Here is a 22,386-nt window from a genome sequence, read left to right as displayed (position 1 = left end):
GTTGAAGACGTGTGTTAGAGTGCAAAAGAAGGATTGCGTATCCTGTGTGTCTGACCTTGTTGGATACAATTCTGTCATTTTCTGAAAATTATTCCTTCACTTTGGTGATAGTTATTAAGTTGTTCCTTAGCCCCACGTTTCTTATCTCTAAAACCGTTTGGTTATTAAATAGGAGCATCAGTCATGTTGCAGATTCTCAGTTAAGAATAGGTTTCTTGATATAAGGGAAATGAGAATTCCAACATGCCTCTCCCCAGCTGCTTTATTGCCCCAGGCTTATTTTTCACATGGCATCATTTATACATGTCAGCCCCATACAGGAACTCTTGTGTATTGACCATGATATTGTAACTCCTTAGGTATATGAGGAAGGTACTTGGAAATGCACTTTTCAGTGCTTACAGACTAGGACTTGACATTTATAAGATTACAGTTGAGTAAAAGGAGAAAAAAGAACTTTGCAAAAAAGGGACAGAAAGCTGAAAACTGTAAGAAACTGAATCGCATATTGTTAGAATTGCTTCTGAGAGCATAGTCAATTAGGATAATTTGGGGTGGAGATGCACTAAGAGTTACTCTGGATCTTTAAGCACTGAAATGTTAAATTTGGTATTACACTTGGCAGCTGTTCAGAGAGATCTCCTATGAGTTCAGAACTTCCCAATTTTTCAGGGCACCTGGCTGGCTCAGTTGACAGAGCATGTGATGCTTGATCGCAGGGTCATGAGTTCAAGCCCCATGTTCAGTGTGGAGCCTATCTAAAGTAAATTAAAAAAAAAACTTGCCAATTTTTTCTTAGTATGGTTCATTTATCATTCTTCAGGTCCAATTTTACAAAGTCAAAATGCCTGTGGGGCTATTGCAGGGCTGGTGTATTTGTTTCCTAATATAGTTCCATGTTTGTGGCCTCTTCAGAGGCTGAGAAATAAGATCAAAATCAAGACCTTCAAGATGGAGACACAATATAGCAGAATATGGTATTAGAGTTCCAATATGTTCATGCTGAACCTGACGCACCTGCTTTAGAATCTTTCACCTTTGTAAAGAAACATCTGTAAAAGAAAACAAACGAAGACAAAGAAAACAAACTAAACCAGAAGCAGACTAAGTACAGAGAATTAACTGGTGGTTGCCAAGAGGGAGATACTTGTGGGGGGGGGGGGGCGGTGGACAAAATACTTAAAGGGATTAAGAGGTACAAATTTCCAGTTATAAAATAAAAAGTCACTTGAAAGGGTTGAAAAGTACACCCTAGGGGTGCCTGGGTGGCTCGGTCATTAGGCGTCTGCCTGTGGCTCAGGTCAGGGTCCCAGGGTCCTGGGATTGAGTCCTGCATCCGCCTCCCTGCTCAGCAGTAAGCCGGCTTCTCCCTCTCCCACTCCCCCTGCTTGTGTTCCCTCTCTCACTGTGTCTCCGTCAAATAAATAAATAAATAAATCTTTAAAAAAAAAAAAAAAGGAAAATACAGCCTAGGGAGTATAGTCGGTAATGTTATAATAATTCGTGTGGTAAAAATAAGAAATATTCTGTAAAATGCCTCACCCTTTTTACTACTTAGGGTTTTTTGCTTTAAAGATAGTGTCAATATTCTAAAGACATTATGTGTGGAAATTCCCATGAGTCCTCTTGCTGTCTTTGTCAAAGCCTAGAAATTTATTGGAGTACTGACGCCAGTTCTGTTTTATATTTTAGAAGGGTGCTGGAGAAGGTTTAGAGACAGTACCAAGGCTTAGTGAAAGAGAAGGTGAGGATTATATAAGGGACAGGTGAAAGAAGTGAAAGGCACACCTCATTTCTGATATTAGGGCAGAATGGGAAGCCCTGATTAACGCTCCCCATGGCAATAAGCACAATGCTGAATAAAATATACATTGCTGCCTTGACATGGAAATCAGAAATTTGCAGATCTCCTGGAGGTTGAACAGAGATCTCAGATTTCATGTACCCAACCTGAGTTTCTGCTGTTCTCCGTTAAGACTGCCATTCCAGTAGCCTTCCCGGTATCAAAGGATAGCAACTCCAAAGACCTCAAGCATCACACTCAATACTCTCAGGCTCCACATTCATTCTGTTGGCTCAGCCTTCAAAATACCACCAGAATTCAACACTCTGTACCACTTCCATGGCTACCGCCTGGGGGGAGCCACCAATATCTCTGGCCAGATTGCTGTGATGGCCTCCTGAAACTGACTACCCTGCTTTACCCTCGCCTCCTAGAATCTACTCTTAGTACAGCAGCCAGAGTGAGCCTTTCAGACCTAAGTCAGATCTTGGCACGTCTCTGCTCAAAAGCTTCCAGAGGCTTTCCTTCTCAGAGGCAAAGCTGATGTCCTTACAATGCCCTGTAAAGCTTTCTGTGACCTGCCCCCAATAACCTGTCTAACCTCATCTCCAGTTCTCTTTTCCTTTTTTTTTTAAGGGAAGAAGGGACAAAGGGAGAGAGAGGGAAAGAGAATCCCAAGAAGGCTCCACATCAGTACAGAGCCCAGTGTGGGGTTTGGTCTCACAACCCTGACATCATGACCTGAGCGGAAATCAAGAGTCAGACACTTAACCAAATGAGCCACCCAGGTGCCCCTTCAGTTCTCTTTTCCTTGCTCACTCTGTTTTAGCCATACTGGTCTCCTATTTCTTGAACACAGTAGACTCCCTCTGCCTTAAGAGTTTGCACTGGCTGTATTTTCTTTGTTTGTTTTAGAGTAGACATTTAATAAGCATTTGCATGTTATTTGATTGGTCTGTAGGTTTTATTTGATTATTATGTTCAGTTAGCATATAGTACATCATAACTTTTTGTTGTAGTGTTCAGCAATTCATTAGTTACATATAACACCCAGTGCTTATCCCAACATGTGCCTTCCTTAATACCTATCACCTGGTTACCCCATCCCTCCACCCCCTTCCTTTCTGAAACCCTCAGTTTGTTTCCCAGAGTCCTTAGTTTGTCATGGTTCATCTCCCTCTCTGATTTCTCCCCCTTCAGTTTTCCCTCCCTTCCCTGTGGTCCTCCATGCTATTCCTTATGTTCTACATTTGAGTGAAACCATATGATAATTGTCTTTCTCTGCTTTACTTATTTCACTTAGCATAATCCCCTCCAGTTCCATTCATGTCAGTGCAAAAGTTGGGTATTCATCCTTTCTGATGGCTGAGTAATATTCCATTGTATATGTGGACCACATCTTCTTTATCCATCCATCGGTTGAAGGACATCTTGGCTCCTTCCACAGTTTGGCTATTGTGGACTTTGCTGCTGTGAGCATTGGGGTGCATGTGCCCCTTCTTTTCACTACATCTATATATTTGGGGTAAATACCTGGTAGTGCAATTGTGGGGTCATAGGGTTGCTCTATTGAACCTCTGTACTGTTTCTCAGAGTGGCTGCAACATCTTGCATTCCCACCGACAGTGTAAAAGGGCTACCCTTTCTCCACATCCTCACCAACACTTGTTTTTCCCGTCTTGTTAATTTCTGCCAGGAATGCTTTTCTCCTGGCATGTGGACAATCTCTTCATTTCCTTCAAGTCTTTATGCAAATATTACCTCTTCAAGGAGGCTGACATATCCATTGTATGTTGAATTGCAATCTTTCCTTTTCTCCTCTGCTGTTTTAGACCCCTTGTCCTACTGTAATTTTTTTGTTTTTCATTGTTCTTATCAACTTCTGAGATACTTAGTTATTATGTTTGGGGTTTATTCCCAATGGGTCTCTTCCCATTGAATGTAGGTTCCTTTAGAGCAGGGATCTTTGTTTTGTGTACTGATGTAACAGAAGCTCCTTGAAGAGTACCTGGCATCTTGTAGGAAAGCACAGTCTATTTGTTGAATAAACAAATGAATCCCCAAAGCAAAAATAGACTCAAATCCTTTCCATCCAGGCCTCAAATCATTTACAGAGGAAATGTTCCAAAGAAAATAAGTAACTCATAGTTAAAAATGAAAAAGCACACTAGGAAAAGAGGCACCAAAAAAGGACAAGCATGAAAAAAAAAGATCCAGAAAGATTTTGTAACAGTCATATAATGCAAAGAGTAAAAAATTATAGTTAAGCATATTTTTGTTTTATTTTTAAATTTTTAAATTAATTTATTTTTTAATCTTTGGTTTTTCTGTTCAGCATGTTTTAAAGAAAAGAAGTGGTTTTAAAACTAGGATCAGGTAAAGAAACTAAAAAATGATCTGGTAAATTTTTAAAAAATTCTGGAAATGAAAATATACTAATTAAAATGAAAAATTTAGCAGGCAGATTTAACAGTATATTAGACACAGCTAAAGAAAGTGAATGAACTGCTAGATCTAGAAAAACTGCCTAGCATGAAATTCTGAAGCAAAGATTAGAAAATATGTTTTCAAGGGTGGCAAGCAGCTAAAACGTGAAAGATAGAGTTATGATGGTATAAAAAAATACTAGCTGATATTCCCAGCATTGTTGGAACACAAGACAAAACCTGTCAGGTCCAATGCATGATAAAGGAAAAGAAATTCTCACCCAGGGACAGAGAAGCTGCAGTATACCAAATAAAAGAGATCTCATAAGCAATTATTTTTTAAAGAGCAAAAAAGGCAAATCATACATACTCTTAAAAAATCAACAATTAAATTTATGAGTGACCCTTGGACAACAAAAACAGATGCCAGATGATATCTTTTTTTTTTTTAAGATTTTATTTATTTATTTGACAGACAGAGATCACAAGTAGGCAGAGAGGGAGGCAGGGAAGCAGACTCCCTGCTGAGTGGAGAGCCTGATGCATGGCTTGATCCCTGGACCCTGAGATCATGCCCTGAATACAGAGGCTTTAACCCACTGAGCCACCCAGGCACCCTTCCAGAAGATATCTTTAATGTTCTGAGACAGTGAGAAAGAGGAACTAAACTGAATTCATTACCTGCTTGAAAAAATCTTTTTGCCAGACTGACAAAAACAAAGGCTTTAGGACCCAAACTGGAAGAGATGATAAAGAAAAATGTATTTCAAGCAGAAGGAAAAAGATTACAAATAAAAGGTCTGAGATTCAAGAGGGGACAGTGAGCAAAGATATTGGTAAATATTTAAATATAATTCGGCAACATCAAAACAATAAAACAAAGTAGTGTCAGATTTGTTTCGAGACAAATCTGAACTAAAGTACTTTTATAGCTTATGGGTTGGAAAAAGGGTGATCACAGTTGAAGCATGAAGGTTTTCGTAGTTTTCAGTAGGAAGATAATCCACTGATAAACTTTAGACTATATTAAGTGTGCGTGTTAATATTGCTAGGAAAAAGTCTGAAATAGGCCTAACTTCCAAACAAGTACAAGAAAAAAATTTAAAAAGAAAAAAGAAGAAACCCCTCATTCCAAAAGAAGAAAAGAAATCTGGGGAAAAACTATTTGAATAGGCATAATAAAATAAGAAGTAAGTTAAAGCACTTAAAAAGGAATAATATATGTAAATTCTAAGTTTGTCAAAGGAAAACAATCGTCAGACTACAAACTCTAACTGAAAGATAGAAAAAGAGAGAGACAAATACTAATCTAAGCTGTTATAGCTATATTAATATCAGACGAAGTAAACTTTGAACAAAAAAGTCATTGAAAAAAAAAGTCATTGAAATAAGTATCAGTACATAATGAAAAAAGACAGAAAATCAAACAGTTCTGAACTTTTAAACAGTGAATAATGTGGCCTCGAAATATAAAGCAAAAATTAACAGGAATCAAAGATAAATGCCCAATGGAGTAGGGGATTTTTTACATAATTTCCAAACAGAAGAAGTCTGAGCACAATTAAGCTCATTCTGATGGACTTGTATAAGTCATGCATATCATTTTATGGACTATATTTTTTTCAAGCAAATATGAAAATCTTTGAAAATTGGTCATGTGCTAGGTCATAACATGAGTCTCAATAATTGTCATAGAAACCACATTTTTTGACCACAGTGCACTTATGACAAAAAGATAACTTAAAAAAAAAAAAATCCCAGCTGTAGAAGTTAAAATCCAGCAAAGTTTTTAGAAACACAAGTCTAAAGAGAAATTATAATGGAAACATGAAAATACTTAAGACTGCACATTGAAATATTTAAAATAAAGCTGTGTATGTAGTTAGGGCAATATTTAGAGGATGATTTATAGCCTAAATTCTTCTACTGGGAAAGAAAAAAAGGCTCAGTATGAATTAAAAAAGCACGTGAGGAGTTAGAAAATTAAGAATATAATCTAAAAGGGGGAAATAGCATAAATCCATGTTATAGAAAATAAATATTCAATGAAGAGGATCAATGAGACAAAGGTTGATTCTTTGAAGAAACTAAAAATCGAGAAGTGTTTGGTAAGATTTTTCAAGAAAAAAAAAAGGGACATCTCAAATAAACAATAAAAGAGATGAAAATGTAGATATAACCAGTGATTCAGTAAAGAATAAATGAAAAAAGGATGTTATTAACTTTAAACCAATAGTTTTGAAACATACACAAAATGTATAAGGAAAAATATGTTTACCAAAATTAACTGATTTAAAAAGAAATAGAAAATATGGGTCGTGGTTTAGCCTCAAAGTAAATCGCATCTCATAGTTTAAGATTTTTCAACAATGGAAACAGCAAGCCTAGATAGCTCTAGAATTATATTCCACCCAATGTTTAAAGAATAAATAATTCTATGTATATACAAACAGTTCCAAAGACTAGAAGAAAGTATGATTACTAATTTGTGAGATTAGCAATACTCTAACACAAAGGGGAGACTAGGGTTGTACAAGAATCTCAATTTCACTCATGAACTTGGCTACAGAAATCCTAAACAAAATGTTAGCAAAGCATATCCTGCGATAGAAAGATAATATCAGGTTGTGTTTTGCCAGGAAGACAAGTTGAATGATACTAGACAATCACTTTTCTGGAAATAACACTTAGGCGAATCACCCCAACCCTCCTACTAAATGCAAAGAGATTGAACAAATTGCGTTTTATACACACGAATCTTCAAAGCATCAGAGAGCTAAGAATGTAGTGAAGAATCACTGCACTGTAATCAGGAAGGTTTGGCCTACTTTTCCCCTGGAAGGTGGGGAGGGGGAGGGGGAGTTTACTGACCACTGAAGAAGCAAGTGAGAGGCTGAGAAGGACTTGCAAAAATCATCCAAAGCTAGAGCAACTGAGGGTCAAGTCCAGAGCCCACCAGACTGTGTGCAAATGGAGGGAGGCATTGGTACAGCTCTCACGCCTTGGGTTGGCCTGTGTCCTTGGGATGAGCTGTAAGAAGACTGGAGTGTGTGTGCATTTCAGCCTGGCTTCAAATCGTATCAGGCCCAGGAAATGCAATAAAGTTATCTCATATTATAAGGGCCCCTAGGTGTTGGGCAGAAGCAGACAGAGATCCTCTCTGAGAAAGATATCCTCCTAGGATTCGAGTTAGTTTGTATTTTTTCAAATTCAATGAGTGGCACTCAGTAGAGATTAATCAGGCAAACAAGGAGGAAAGGCAACATGGATGAGAACGGATATAGACAACAAAATAGAAGCAGACCCAAAAGAAGTTACTACAAAAACACGGAGGAGATGTAAGTCACCAATATTCAGTCTATTGATTAAATTACCGGGAAATGTGTTCATAAAAAAGCTGGAGAAAATGTAGAACTGCACAAAAGAGGGGAAAGTAAATTTCGGTTTATGAAGGAAGGTTTGTATATTTATAAAATGATTTGTTAGGTCTAATATGAATCTTTTTATAGCTTTGTGTACCTTTTCCTGTGATATATTCTTCCCAGCTAGTGTTTTATTTTATTTTTTATGTTTTTAAAGATTTATTTATTTGACAGAGAGAGAGAGAGTGCATGAACGGGGTGCAGGGGAAAGGCAAAGGAAGACTCCCTGATGCGGGGCTCGATCCTAGAACCCTGGGATCATGACCTGAGCTGAAGGCAGACACTTAACTGACTGAGCCACCCAGGTGCCCCCTGCCCCCTGCTAATATTTTTTTTTTTTTAAAGATTTTATTTATTTATTTGACAGAGAGAAATCACAAGTAGTCGGAGAGGCAGGCAGAGAGAGAGAGATACGGAAGCAGGCTCCCTGCTGAGCAGAGAGCCCGATGCGGGACTCGATCCCAGGACCCTGAGATCATGACCTGAGCCGAAGGCAGCGGCTTAACCCACTGAGCCACCCAGGCGCCCCCCTGCTAATATTTTAAAATAAGATCAAGAGCCCATCAGTGTGGGCTGATTTAAAACTTCTGTTGGAAATCAGAGAATTAGGCCTACAGCAACAGCCCCAAAGAAAACATACAGAAAAACCTAAATGCTTTGAAAAGGATCTAGATCGGCAGAATGTACTACAGCATTTTTTATTTGTCGGATTGTCATTGTCGGATCGGCCTCCCCAGTAACTATACAAATGGGATTGCTTTGTGATGAGTGTCATACCGGGTTGTTCCTGGTCCTTGGGCAGAGGAGAAAGGGTTGCCGTTTTCAGTTGCACTCTCTAAGAGCAAAGCAAGGCATATGTGAGTTGTAAATAATAATTGTTTTTGTCTTTAAATAAGACATTGAAGGTTTTTTTTCCCCCCGAGTTTTAACTGAAATCTTCTGGCCGCTTTTTCTTTCTACAGAATGAACATGTCAATTACGTAGATGTTGGTGGGGCTTATGTGGGACCAACCCAGAACAGAATCTTACGTTTATCCAAGGAGCTGGGTCTAGAAACTTACAAAGTGAACGTAAATGAACGTCTTGTACAATATGTCAAGGTAAGTCTGACATTTTACTCAACTGACCAGTAGGAGAGCACTGTATTTGGGAAAGTATTTGTTTTTGTTTTTAGTTGTTTTTTTCTCAAAGCCATTCTACCAGTAGGCTGTCAGCTCTACAGTAGTATTCTGTGTTTTCTTTTCTTTTTTCTTTTTAAAAAATCCTTGTGGACTCTGGGAAACACTGCCGGCATCAGCTTGGCTCTCCTCCACTTCACCCACTGTAGCCCTTGAATTGTCCACCCTCACCCCAGTCCAACTGGAGTAGGGGTAAGAGGCTCTCAGCTTTTTTTTCCTCTTTACCCTTTATGGAGAGTGGGGGATGGGGAGATGAGGGGAGCAGGAGTCATCTGTGGTGGAAACACGTGCGTGTGCGCGCGCACACACACACACACACACACACACACACAGTGCCCTGGGCAGCCCCCCAGGCACCTATGAGGCAATTCTAAGGCCCCAAGGAACACAGTAGTCTGAGGCCATTTCTTAAGACCGAACAGGTTATTCATTCTCATTCTTACCTGACATTTCTTTGCACAATTGGATAATTTCCTCTGTGTCACACCTTGACTCTTGGGAAGTCTAGCTGGGTTGTGCAGTTTCGTACTGTTGAAATGAGATTATTTAAACTCTGCTGACATCCACACAGGAAACGGCAGCTGTTGCCAGTGTTATTCTTTCTTACTGAAGCCCAGCATGGAGCAGCTGGAGTCTGGAGATGTGCCTTGAGAGGTCACAAGTTCTCTGATCTGCCATGGCAGTTTACTCATTCTTTATTGTTTTATATATACATTTATGTGTTTATTGCAGAAAGTGAGAGAGCACAGCGGGGAGTGGGAAGAGGGAGAGGGAGAGACTCCTTTTATTTTGTATTAAGTTAGCCACTGTATAGTACATAATTAGTGGTAGAGTCACTTCTCAACAGCTCCCCCCGCTCCCCAGGCAGTCAGGCTCCACACCTGCGGGGACTTCTGAAGCTTGGGGTCGAGGGAATTTGTGAGGGTATGCACACTGATGCACAATCAGGGAAATCTGGGGAAATTCTGATAGCTGCTTTGGGATGGTTCGGGATGCTTGGGGGAAGAGTCTGGCAAAATGGAGTTCAGAAATCTAGGGAGGAATGAAGAAAGTATAAAAGTATAAAAAATGACGCAAAGTGTTGATGAATGCAGGTTTCCAGAGGCTTCATGATCACAAAGGGAAAACACCCCTTTGCTTCCCCACTTTCTCTTTTCTGCCTGGGATGGTGTTTCCCTGGACTAGGCAATAACAACACTGAGAATGGTAGCAACTAACATTTGCTGAGCACATTTGCGTGTGTTAGCCTACCTAACGTATTCGCACTCAACTACTAATTACACCAACAGTCACGTCCATTCACTCACTCCCCAGTCCAACTGGGAGGCAAATGAGTCTGGTGATTGTCCTGGAACCTGAGCAGACTTGGGCTTCTAACTTCTTCCTGTTGAACATTCTGGAGCTGAGAGATTTTTATTTTCCCTGGAGGCTCACAGTAAATAACAAAGTGCTCTTTTTATGCACAAACTCCTTACATCCACTCTGTTAGGCAGGTACAATTGTCCCCATTTTACAGGGGAGAAAGCTGAGGTTCCGCAAAGGAAAGCAACTTGACAAGGCTATGGAACTATTTTTTTTTTAATTTTTTATTTTTTATAAACATATATTTTTATCCCCAGGGGTACAGGTCTGTGAATCACCAGGTTTACACACTTCACAGCACTCACCAAAGCACATACCCTCCCCAATGTCCATAATCCCACCCCCTTCTCCCAAACCCCCTCCCCCCAGCAACCCTCAGTTTGTTTTGTGAGATTAAGAGTCACTTGGGGTTTGTCTCCCTCCCAATCCCATCTTGTTTCATTGATTCTTCTCCTACCCACTTAAGCCCCCATGTTGCATCACCACTTCCTCATATCAGGGAAATCATATGATAGTTGTCTTTCTCTGCTTGACTTATAGTGAAGGCTATGGAACTATTAATGGTCTGCCTATCCCCTGAGCTCCTACTGTTCATCAATTTTAGGACTGACTTAACAAATATGCACCTATTTAAGGGATGAAACTAAACACCATTCTTTTCATCGAAGACCTATTCTCATCTAAAGTAAAGATGGATTCTAGAAGTTCGATTAAACAGACCATCCCCTCACATACCTTAAACTGCCAAAGAACATGTGTTTTCCCCCAAGTTAGACAGCAATGTTAAGGTAAAACTATAGTGGGTCATTTAGAGGTTAAGTTATTTTACCTGAATGAATGCCTTTCTGCTAGGGTTCTGGTAAATCGTATCATTTCTGCAATGAGAAATATTCAGTGGGGTTGATGTTTTTATAATGACCAGAAAGTTGTAAAGTGAGGAGGCCAGATTAGGGGAGTCTTATTATTCCATGTAAGATTATTAATAAAACATACGGCAAAAAATAATTCCACTTATTTAAAAATATATCAACCCTCACTGTTCAGTCCACTTCTGAGGGGGAAGAAATGGATCTTATCCCATCACCATAGTGCATAGGGTTAATAATGCAAATTATCTTCATGGCACTCTCTGCATTGGCTTTTGTGACAACCCGAGCTTTTATAATCTCCCACAGTGCTTGCTTTTCAGTAAATACCACCAAAATGGTAGTAGGTGAACCATCAGAAGATTGACATTGTCTAGTTAAAACTAAGCCGTATTAGTTATGGTCCAGGTTGCGTTAGCTGTTAAATTTTCCCAGCATGCAGCTGTAAGGAATAGCTCAGTTATTTCTTCTGGCAGTAGATTGTAGTGCATCAAGTTTCGACGTGTTCTAGGATGATTTTTATTATTCATCAAAGAATTTTTCATAACCTTTGGTAGATCGCGTTGACAGTGCAAATTTTGACACAACAGTGTGGAGTTCCAAGCCTGCGCCTCTGAGCTGAACATTCTTTCCCTTCCCAGGGAGACTCCGTCTAATCGCAGAGAGTTCATGTCATTATTGGCAAATTTATCCATTAGTTCAATAAATAGTTACTGTAGAGTCTTCTCTGTACAAGATACTGTTCTAGGCTGGAAATGGTAGAAACATGATCAAAGTTCCTGCTTGCATGGAGCTTACCTTTAGCTAACATTTCTGCCTGTATACTTCATGGATCTTGTGAATAGAATACCTATCCTAATTCTGGTTTAGTATATCCTGATTCTTTTCTCTTCAGTTTATTTATTTATTTATTTTTAAAATAATCTCTACACCCGACCTGGGGCTTGAACTCACAACCACAAGATTAATCATCCCATGCTGTACCCACTGAGCCGGCCAGGCTGCCTAGTGGATTGTGATTCTTATAGAATAGGTTTTTTAACAGATTTTATGAATGTGGTGAATTTGATACAGATCTGTTTAGGTGATTGTATCTCATTTGTGAAATTAAATCAACCATGTTGTCTTTACCCTAAAAGGTGGATTTGAAGTGGCATCAGCTAGGTGTGTCTAAAACACTCTCTTTATCACTTCTTTTCCTCTGGATGGTGTAAGACAAGTAGATGGACTTGAGTGCTTCTTGGATTGATTGATCAGTTACTTGCATTAGTAAGTTAGGTGTACCATCATTATGATTATTTTATGAGTAAAGTTCATGAAGTTGTGGAGACTTTTTGTTAAATTTTGCAGTGCTGAGTCTTAGAGAAGGAGGAAGAAATGCTTGATTTCTTTTTTCTTTTTTCTTCTTTTAATTAATTTATTAGAGAGAGAGAGAGAGAGAGTGTGTGTGTGTGTGTGTGTGTGTGTGCACAAGTAGGCAGAAGGAGAGGGAGAAGCAGGCTCCTGGCTGAGCAGGGAGCCTGATGTGGGGCTTGATCCCAGGACCCAGATATCATGACCTCAGCCAAAGGCAGACACTTTGAGCCACTCAGGCGCTCCTGTTTTTCTTTTCTTTTCTCTTCTTTTCTTTTCTTTTCTTTTCTTTTATTGGGTTCTTCCAGATATTCACAGTGCAGGTACGCTGTAGAGAGGGAGAACACTGCCTCAAAAGATGAAGCAAGGCATTTGGCAGGCGCCGCTCTGAAGGAGAACTTGACACATTTATGCATTCCCACTTTCTCTCTAAATAAAAATGGAAACTCTAAATATATACCACACATTTCTTTTTAGAGAATAGTGTGATAAAAATTTATTTAAAGCAATGTAGGCTTTCCTGATAGTAACAGCTCACCAAGCAAGTTTTCTAGTATGGGTTCTGTTCTTCCCACAGCTGTTTACTTGAGGTTTCTATGCCAATGACTGAAATCAAAGGCTTTTCAGAATGTGTGTGCTCTGGAATACTAAGTAAAAATTATTTTGTTGTTGCAAAGAGGTGAACTCTGTTGTAACCACAAGGCCGTGTTGAAAGCAGGGGATTTATTTTTTCTTAGTTTGTCTAAATGCTTGCCAGAAATACCTGTATCTTTGACCCCTTGCTTTATAATAGAGTGTTTCTCTAGGATTAGGGACATATATTTTTAAACTGCTTTCAACACCTTTCCGTATCAGCTCACAGAAGGTATATCTTTTATGTTCAAATAAAGTTATGCTTTCACTTTCAAGTCTGCTCAGTAGGAAAGGCAAGGAACCAAAGGCTCTTGTAGGGGTATTGCTTGTTGTCTTTGTCTCCTTTCTTTTAAACACTTATATCCATCCCTCCTCACTCCATGCACAGGTGTTGCCTTCTATCTGTAATGTGTTGCCTCATGTGAGTTGCCTAGTGATCCTATGAGGTAATAAGAATCCCCTCCATCTTGCAGATGAGAAAACTGAGGCTCAGAAAGCTTAGGCACCACAGTCGGGCTTTCCATGTCTTGAGCCCAGGGTTCTGTGGGTTATGTCACATTGTTCCTTATTCAACAGGCAGAAGGTCAACTTATAAATCTCTGTAAGAGACAGCTGTGAGGTATGACAAAAATCACCTTACCCCAAAGGGTTCTGAACTCCTGACATGCTACTCGGGCAGTAGGGGCTCCTGTGGACCTGGCCTCCTGTGGACACAGGCACTGGGAGCCATATGTGGTTCCATTTACCAGGGTGGCTGCTTCTCTTGCATCCTGAGCCATAAATCTGGAGCCTCTTGGGCCTTCAGTAAGCACCTGACTCCCAAGGAACCCCCAGAGAACCCCAGTTAGGCTCAGCAGGCTGAAGACTACAGATGGTTTCTATTACACTATTACACTGTTAGACTACTAAGTCTAGAGGTCTAGGACATGCTTTGAAATTGTTGGGTATATATTTATTTTGTTAAGTGATTTATATGAACTCATTAGTCAAAGTATTATCTAGATAAGAGTACCTTATTTTATGCCATTGTATCCTCCCTGGCTTAAAGAGAAAAAAAAGATTAAAAAGAATAAAAAAGACTGGGTGGCCTAGTTGGTTGAGCATCTGACTCTTGATTTCGGCTCAAGGCATGATCTCATAGGTCATGGGATCGAGCCCCACCTTGGGCTCTGTACTCAGTGGGGACTCTGCTTGAAGATATTCTGTTTCCTTCTCCCTCTGTCCTTCTCCGCCCTTTAAAAATAAATGAGGCTTTAAAGAAAAAGAAAGAGAGATTTAAAATAATTTGTATATTATTTTATTATTTATTATGTATATTATTTCAGGGTAATTATTTAGGGTAGAGATAAAAAATTGGGTAAGAAGAGGCACATGGTAAATGGGCAGGTGCTCATGATAAGAAATTCTGTTTGATCATAGAAATGAAGTAACATAAGAAGGATGATTTGCTTTCTTCTCTAAATTATAGTTATACCTGGGTCTTTAAAAGCAGACAGACTAAATATGTTCATCTATCAAGTATTTAGTACAAAGATACATGGACGTCGCTTGTTAAAAATAGTTTTTAGTAACTTCCATTCTTTTCCACCCTCCATTTTAAAAAGACTTCATTTCTTTCTCCTTTTTTTCTTTTTCTTTTTTTTTTTAAAGATTTTATTTATTTATTTGACAGAGAGAGATCACAAGTAGACGGAGAGGCAGGCAGAGAGAGAGGAAGGGAAGCAGGCTCCCTGCTGAGCAGAGAGCCCGATGCGGGACTCGATCCCAGGACCCTGAGATCATGACCTGAGCCGAAGGCAGCGGCTTAACCCACTGAGCCACCCAGGCGCCCCATCTTTCTCTTTTTTTTTTTTCATTTATTTCTTATGTTGACAGGAAAGTGTAATGACAGAAATTACTCTTAAAGCCTTGTACTGTTTAGAAAACTAGGTCAGCATTAACCATTTTCTCTCAAAGCCTCCTTTTTCCTATAAACTTTCAGGGAGAAATCTCCCATTTAGTTTGTAGAGCACAAAACTTCTACTTGGTTGAAGTGACAGCCCAATAAATAGAAAAGTCAAGTGAATTGTTAAATATTTTCCCTTCCTTTTTTTTTTTTTCTGTTTTTTAAAAAAAATTGTGGAAGCGCCTTGGTAGCTCATTTGGTTAAACGTCTGACTCTTAATTTTGGCTCAGGTCATGATCTTGGGGTCGTGGGATTGAGCCCTGCCTCGTGCACCACGCGGAGCATAGAGCCTGCTAAAGATTCTCTCTCTCCTTTTCCCTCTGTGCCTCCCCACCCCACGTGGATGTGCGCTCGCGTGCTCTCCCTCTCTCTCAAAAAAATATTGTGGTAAGATACACATAACAAAAGTTTATCTTCTTAACCATTAGGTGTACAATTTAGTGACACGAGGTGCATTCACATGATTGTGCACCCATCATCCATTCACAAAACTCTTTTCATCTTCTTGTTACTCAACTCTTTTCATACTTCTTGTTACCATTTTTAATAAGGCCAGTTCATTACGGCAATCCTTATCTCAGCATTCACTGAGAAGTGGTCTAGACTTGGCCTCTGTGACTCAGTGAACTGGCTTTCAGTGGCAGCGCAGAAAGGGGATTCAGTCAGACACGAAGGATTTCTCTAAGGCTGTGGAACTTTGCAATCTTCTCCTTTAGTGGGGCCTTGGCATTGTGGTTAATGGCAAAAAGAACCTTGTCAGTGGAATGAAGCGTCACATAAGGACCTTTCTTAACAGAAATTGCTCTCGTCTCCATGATAACCCAACTGCTAGAGGTTTTGAGCTTTCAGGTTAAATGTTGCTAGTTTGAGGTCAAAAACTCCTTTTTTCCTCCCCCTACTTTCTTCATCCCTATTTTTGCTTCCTCCCTGCTTTCCCCTCTGCAGGCCCTACTTTACCCAAGAACACGCACCCTTCTATCGTAGCCCAGAGTTAATCATTGGTCCTGAAATTTCTAACTTTTGTAAAGTAGCCTTCTAACAGCTGAAACTGAAACACCATTGAATGTCCTTATAAATCCCATAGCTGTGCATTCTGGGCACTTCCTGAAGAAGGGAAGTTCCCATGTCCCATGAGCACATGCTAACCCAACCAGAAGGTCTTTGCAGTCATTGCCCTGTCCTGCCATTTAATGGGATCGATGCTGCCATAGTAGCCCTCTATTGCAGGCCTGGACTCTAAGCTTTTTCACTTCGGTGTCAAGCTCATTTGAACAAATACCCTTTGAAAACCAGGTGGACCACAGAATTTTAGTAAGTGAGTTTTAGTAAGCAGTTTTCCTTACTTTCAAGATGGGAGAAAGTTGTAAGAATGCAAGTGTTTGGTTCAAGGTCCTACAGAAGAGAGTGAGAGAGAAAGACAGACAGATGTGAAAGTGTAGTTGATAACTAACCTTAGCAAACACAGACCTTGAAACTGAAGAGACAAATAACAATCCTAACGTGGAGACCTTCTATTTGAACAGCCCAGTACTGTCTTCATAACACTTCATTTTGTTGTTGCTTTGTGTTGGGGTCTCATGCAACCAAAAGAAGAAAATTCTAGGTGGAATGACAGAAAATGTGAATGTTAATTGTAGTTAAATGCAATGAACACTTTGATCCCGAAAACTGTGGAAATGTCCTTTCCATTTAAAGGACTTTTCTCCTGTCAGGTTTTTCAAACAGAGGGATCAATTCCTGAACTACGAGTCCGTTTCCTTTCATTCTCACAGTGTTTCTGTAATTTGTCAGACTCAAGTGATACACTGGGAACCTCAGGCTGAGATTTAATTTTGTGTGTTTGCCAAAGTATCCAGTGGCCTAGTTTCCACAGCCATCTCTAGCAGATAAATGTCTCTGAAAAAAACCTCAGGCTTCAGAGCCAATGGGAAGAAATCACCACTGGCCCATATTTGCTGCCCAGCAGTGGTTATAAAAGATGCCTCCAAGGTGCAGATGTGGGCACCGTCGCTAATCTACATAATTATATGGGCCAAAGAAGTCCTGAGTATCTGTGGCTCTTCCCAGTTGGTAGACTTAAAAAAAAAAAATCCTTCTCTGATGGTCACATGTGGGGAAGATGGTGCTAAGGATCTGATAGCTCCCACTCTCCTCTCCCTTCCACGTCTGCACCATCATGATCACGGGAGCCATCGCCGAAGTAACTCCACGCAGATCCAACCCCATCCACTGGGATACACAAGGTGAATGCACTCGGTTAACAGCCAGTCTGGCAAGAAGCTCCGCTTTACCCTTGACCCTCTGTACCTGCTCTGACGTACTTTCTCTTTGTCCTGCCTGCTTCCCAGGGGCAGAGAGTCCCAGGCTCAAGACTCTGTACAGAGCTCTTGCAATTTCAGCTAGACGCACAAGTGATTTCATTTTATTTTTCCTATTGACTCAGTGTTGTGGGATGATGTGCATTCTTGTTCAGGAGATGTCCACAGGAGACTGTATCCCCGTGAGGAGCATTTGGAAAATAAATCCGCTGGTTAGCAGGGCTCCTTTTTCTAGCCCCTCTTCTCCCATGTCCCTTCGAACCCCTGAGAGCGCCAGCCAGAAGAGGAAGAAAGCATGTCTAAAGGAATATTTTCTAATCAACATTAATCCCAGCAACGCTTTGCTAGAGAGGGAGTTTCTTGGTCGTATACATGTGGGAATGCTCCATGTTCCATCCCTATCATTGAGTGCCAAGATGTTTGTTAGCAAATTAGGGGTCCTGTAAGGATAAGCAGAAATTTTTTTTTTTAATTAAAAAGAAAACCTGTTTAACTATAAGCCAGAATTTCCCAGATTCATCACCATGGAACCCATTTTTACATAGCATCCAGAAAGATCAGAGTGAGAAAGGCTCACATAGGAAATGGTTTTAGAGATTTTCATCTTTTTCTCTTCCCTTCAGTACCTTACACATAGGGAGTTCTAGTAAATCTGTTGGTAATATTGACTTCAGCTCTTTTAGAAAAGGTGTGTTTGTGGAGTTGATCATTAAAAACCAGTGCTAAATTGGCATTCATTAGAAGATCTTGTCTGAGGTGGGAAAAGAGGGATTTGTTTGTGTAGAAAGAGGCTGGACTATTTTTGGAGCCTGGTAGAGCTAGATGTGAGATCAGATGGGCTAAACATGCAAGAATTGTATTCCACCCACTTTTTAAAAGATTTTAATTATCCATTTGAGAGAGGGAAAGCAAAAGTAAAAGAGAGCACAAACAGGGGGAGGGGCAGGAGGAGAGGGAGAAGCTGACCCCTGCTGAGCAGGGATCCGGACTCAGGGCTTGATCCCAGGACCCTGAGACAAGCCCAGGACCCTGAGATCATGACTGAGCCAAAGGCAGACGCTTAACCGGCTGAGCCACCCAGGCGCCCCTGTATTTATTTATCCCTTCAATTCCTCCATTTAACGAGCATTTCTTGGAACCTTGGTATATACAAGGCAGGGTAGGAGATATAAACAAGTGTGAGACATCGCCCTTCTTGGGTGTGTTGAAACTAGTCGGGAAAGTTCTTACATAAATCAGTTTAATGGTATAAAAAATAGTGAGGTGCCATGGGCAACAAAGTGCTTTAGTCTGCCAGAGGAAACAGAAGTCATTTCCACCTTCCGCTACTAGGTAGGATTTTTGGGACCATGTTTGTCTCAGAGCTGTATTTACTCATGCTGACAACCTCCAGACACAGAAAGCACATCCTAATAGACTCCCAATGGAGGATCCAGCTCAGGGGCACTGTGGGTCCCATCTTCCTGACATGGAGACTGAGGCCCGGGGTCAGGGCACAGGAGGGACTAAGCCAAAGGCGTGGAGTCATGAATTCTCCTGCCTCTGCCAAGGCACCAGCTGGGATTAATTATACGTGTACACACACATATACATACCCACATATATGTCAAAAATCTAATACATACAAATAATAATAATAATAATAATAATAATACATGTGAACCTCTGAATATCTTCAGAGATGTAGTGAGCTTGCTAAATTCATCAAATTTATTATCCTGTGATGCATCTCACTTATGATGATCACAGGATTTTAATTTGAAGCAATGAAAACCAAGAGAAATCAGACATGAAATCCAGGCATAGTGATATGGAAGATGTAAGGAATAAGAATAAAGCAAGTAAACAATTTTCCTAAAAAAACTATTTATTTATGTACTTATTTATTTGTTTGAGAGAGAAAGAGATCGCGACAGAGCCTGATTTGACTTTGGCCATCACCCCTAATTAGGGAAATGCAAGTCAGAACTACAGTGAGGTACCGGTTTGGCCCCGCCAGGCTAGCTAGAATCAGACAGTCAGTAACAAGTGTTGGTGAAGAAGTGGAGCCATTGGAACCCTCATACGTCACTGGTGGGAAAGTAAAATGGTGCAGCTGCTTTGCATGATAGTGCAGCTGCTTTGGAAGAGAGCAAAATGGGATGGGGGGAGGGTGGAGAGTGATTATTAATGACTAAGGATTCCTTCTTCTGGTGACAAAAATGTTCTAAAGTTAGATGCCATAATGGATGCCCAGCTCTGCTAATATACCAAAACCCCATTGAATTATATACTTTAAATGGGTGGATTATGGAGGATGTGAATTTTTTTTAAAGATTTTATTTATTGGAGCAAGAGTGAGCACGAGCTTGGGGGGGGGCAGGCAGAGGGGGAGGGAGAAGCAGACTCCCCACTGAGCAGAAAGCCTGATGCAGGGCTTAGTCCCAGGACCCTGGGATCATGACCCAAGCCACCCAGGCGCCCCTCAAGTATGTGAACTATGTCTTAATAAAGCTGTTCTGGAAAAGCAGCCACTCATCCTCATGGTATAACATGTTCATCTTTTTTCCTAACTGCCTGTTTCTCCAGAGTTAATGGCATTCGTGAAAGAGGAAAAGGCTCTGTCAATTATCTTTACTTACCCAAGAGCCTCCAGAAGAGGTCATATTGTTGCTATCTTAATTGTTCTGTTTTTTTTGGCATCATTTGTGTAGATTTTATTTATTCGTGAGAGAGTAAGAGTTAGAACAAGTGCTCACACAAACAGGGGAAGCGGCAGGCAGAGGGAAAAGCAGACTCCACCACTGAGCGGGAGCAGGATGCGGGGCTCGATCCAGGACTGTGGGATCATGACCTGAGCCGAAGGCAGATACTTAGCTGGCTGAGCCACCCAGGCATCCCTTAATTGCTTTGTTTGTAATTACTGTATAGAACTGGAGTCCCTTGGGAAAGGCAGCATAGCTTCATTTGAAACCTTTCCTTCTTAATTCTGTGGCATCATTTGTACCTGAGCTTTTCAGTTGTCTTATTCCCCAAGACGGGACCGCACAACTCATGGGCTGCCACACGGCCTCGTAGCGGTTCCAAGTCCTGAGAGAGAGAGAGACTGAGAATAAGATGAAGTATCAGGTTATGAGCAAACACCCAGGAATGTGCTGCCAGCCCTTGAAAGTTGTGTGAGAAGTTATACGTTATGGTTTGGAAGTTCTCTCCAACATCGAGGGAACAGAGGCTCGAAAGATGTACACTGTAACACTGCGCAAATCGAAGGACAAACCCAGACATTGGCTGAGTTCTGCGGGGAAATGGGGGGCGGAAAAGACTGAGGATCAGACCGTCGGGAGGCAGTGGATGGAGGATGGGAGGGTTTTACAAAGAAGGATGGACACTAGTTGGAGACTTGAAACAAGCAACGCCGTACCATGGAATAGATGTTTCCATATTAGGATGGCTTGTTTTTGGCCGAGTAGAATGATGTAGGTTTGAAGAGAGCTTGGCTAACCTGCATTTGGAAAGAGGAAGAAAACGATTTTTTTTTTAACTATGAGTACAACACAGTACTGCCATCCTATTTAATGCCTTTTTAGATGATTTCTTTAGTTAAAGCATTATTAAATACTATAGAAAAGAAACCATCCAAAAATGTCTTTTATAGGCTTGTCAAAACAGTGGGACAAGGAGAATGCCAAGGAATTCATTGGAATTGGGCAGACTTGTTCTTCAAACAGTCTAGCACATAACTGTTTATTTTCAAGATAATTAAAAAAACTGCTTGGAAGCCTTCCTCAGGGGCCTGTGATGTTCTTTAATAACACCCACTTCCTTTTGTTTAACTAAAACCTAAATGTACAAAGAGCCGAAACTCTCCAACACGCCATTCACTAAATGTTACTCGCTTGCTCTAAACTTGGTTTATTTTGTAAGACCAACAATAAAGAATGATGTGGGAGTCGTAAATTGCCATCTCCTAGCAATAGTCTCTTCTTATTAGGAACATCGGTACATTGAGGATGTGGTTTCTCAAAGGGATTTAAGTATTTGGGGCACAGTTCCAGGGACATTGTGTTCTGCTTGACCTCAACTAGGAGACACTGTGCTTTGGAGATTAAAGACCACTTTGGAAGTGTTGGAAGGCTCCAGAGTATAGGTACAAAATGAACTTGACCTTTACTCAAGATTTTTTTTCCTTTTATTTTCCAAGAGCAGTAACCACTTAGAAATATTTAGAAGTATTTGGAAATACTGAGAAAGTACCGGTGCCTTTGGGAGAAAACGGTATAGTCACATTTATGAGCTTGAGAAGGTCCAGTTGTCAAGCTGTTCTTACTCCATCAAGAGACAGCTCCAGGTCCTACCACTGCACTGCTTTTGCTCCAAGGAGCAAAAAGTTGTCTTGAGTTGTCTAGTTTAGAAGCAGGCCGTGGAGGAAATAAGCCTTTCAGGGGTTTCAGAGAAAGGAAGAGGTAACGTGTAGGAGTCTATTCCCACATATATGCGTTTCTTTAGCAAACAGGTTTTCTTTTCTTTTTTTTTTTTTAAAGATTTATTTATTCATTTTAGAGAGAGAGAGCATGAGCAGGAGGGGCAGAGGGAGAGAGAATCTCAAGCAGACCCCATGCCAAGTGCAGAGCTCGATTTGATTTGATCTCACAATCCTGAGATCACAACTTGAGCTGAAACCAAGCGACAGACATTTAACCGACTGTACCACCCAGATGTCCCACTGTTAGGTTTTCTATGGAATAAGAGCAGAGAAGCCAGTCATGAAGAGTGAAACTAATTAGTCAAATCCCTTTTTCAACTTGGTGCCTCTGTCAGTAGGGTAGAAATTAATGTTGTAGTTGGCTGGCGGCCGGCCTTTATGGTCTTCTTTTAGTGTTTCTGTGGCTCCCGTTTCTAAAAAGATTGCCAGACTGGACTCTCCTCTCTCCTTGGATTCTTTACTTCTCCTGCCACCTCTTTTTTTTTTTTTAAGATTTTATTTATTTATTTGACAGAGATCACAAGCAGGCAGAGAGGCAGGCAGAGAGAGAGAGGAGGAAGCAGGCTCCCTGCAGAGCAGAGAGCCCGGAGCGGGGCTCAATCCCAGAATGCTGGGATCATGACCTGAGCCGAAGGCAG

At 40.7% G+C, this 22,386-nt stretch overlaps 1 protein-coding gene across 1 annotated transcript in view; it reads left to right on the top strand.

The window, feature by feature from the left end:
- The window catches only part of LOC132006741 (amine oxidase [flavin-containing] A-like), a 69,206-nt gene that overhangs the window by 22,064 nt on the left and 24,756 nt on the right, over window positions 1–22,386 (top strand). The window contains 1 exon segment of the mRNA XM_059384725.1: window positions 8,594–8,731. Coding sequence (XP_059240708.1) covers window positions 8,594–8,731 — 138 coding nt within the window.

This window comes from Mustela nigripes, chromosome X, assembly GCF_022355385.1.
Source record: "Mustela nigripes isolate SB6536 chromosome X, MUSNIG.SB6536, whole genome shotgun sequence".
NCBI classification, from domain to species: Eukaryota; Metazoa; Chordata; class Mammalia; order Carnivora; family Mustelidae; genus Mustela; species Mustela nigripes.
This window is presented reverse-complemented; position numbering and strand designations above follow the sequence as displayed.